General features: G+C 62.9%; 1 protein-coding gene across 1 annotated transcript in view; it reads left to right on the top strand.

The window, feature by feature from the left end:
• LOC119588969 (serine/threonine-protein phosphatase 6 regulatory ankyrin repeat subunit B-like) overlaps positions 1-205 on the top strand; it is a gene marked incomplete in the record, with an annotated part of 103,883 nt that overhangs the window by 74,110 nt on the left and 29,568 nt on the right. The window contains 1 exon segment of the mRNA XM_037937576.1: positions 7-177. Within this exon segment, the coding sequence (XP_037793504.1) occupies positions 7-177 (171 nt within the window).

The raw sequence follows: 205 nt of genomic DNA, 5'->3' as shown, positions 1-205 counted from the left end.
CGGCAGACAAGACGCCCATCCACATCGCCGCTGAGAGAGGCTTCACGCAGATCGTGGACACCCTCGCCGAGAAGTTCAAGGCGTCCGTGATGGACAGGACCAAGGACGGCTCGACGCTTGTGCACATCGCCTCCCTCCACGGACACCCGGACACAGTCATGACCTTTTTGAGGAAAGGTCGGTGCGGGGGGAGGGAAGGGGAGGG

The sequence above is a fragment of the Penaeus monodon genome, chromosome 24 (genome assembly GCF_015228065.2).
Source record: "Penaeus monodon isolate SGIC_2016 chromosome 24, NSTDA_Pmon_1, whole genome shotgun sequence".
Lineage (NCBI taxonomy): Eukaryota > Metazoa > Arthropoda > Malacostraca > Decapoda > Penaeidae > Penaeus > Penaeus monodon.
Note: the sequence above shows the minus strand (reverse complement) of the source record. Positions and strands in the feature narration are given on the sequence as shown.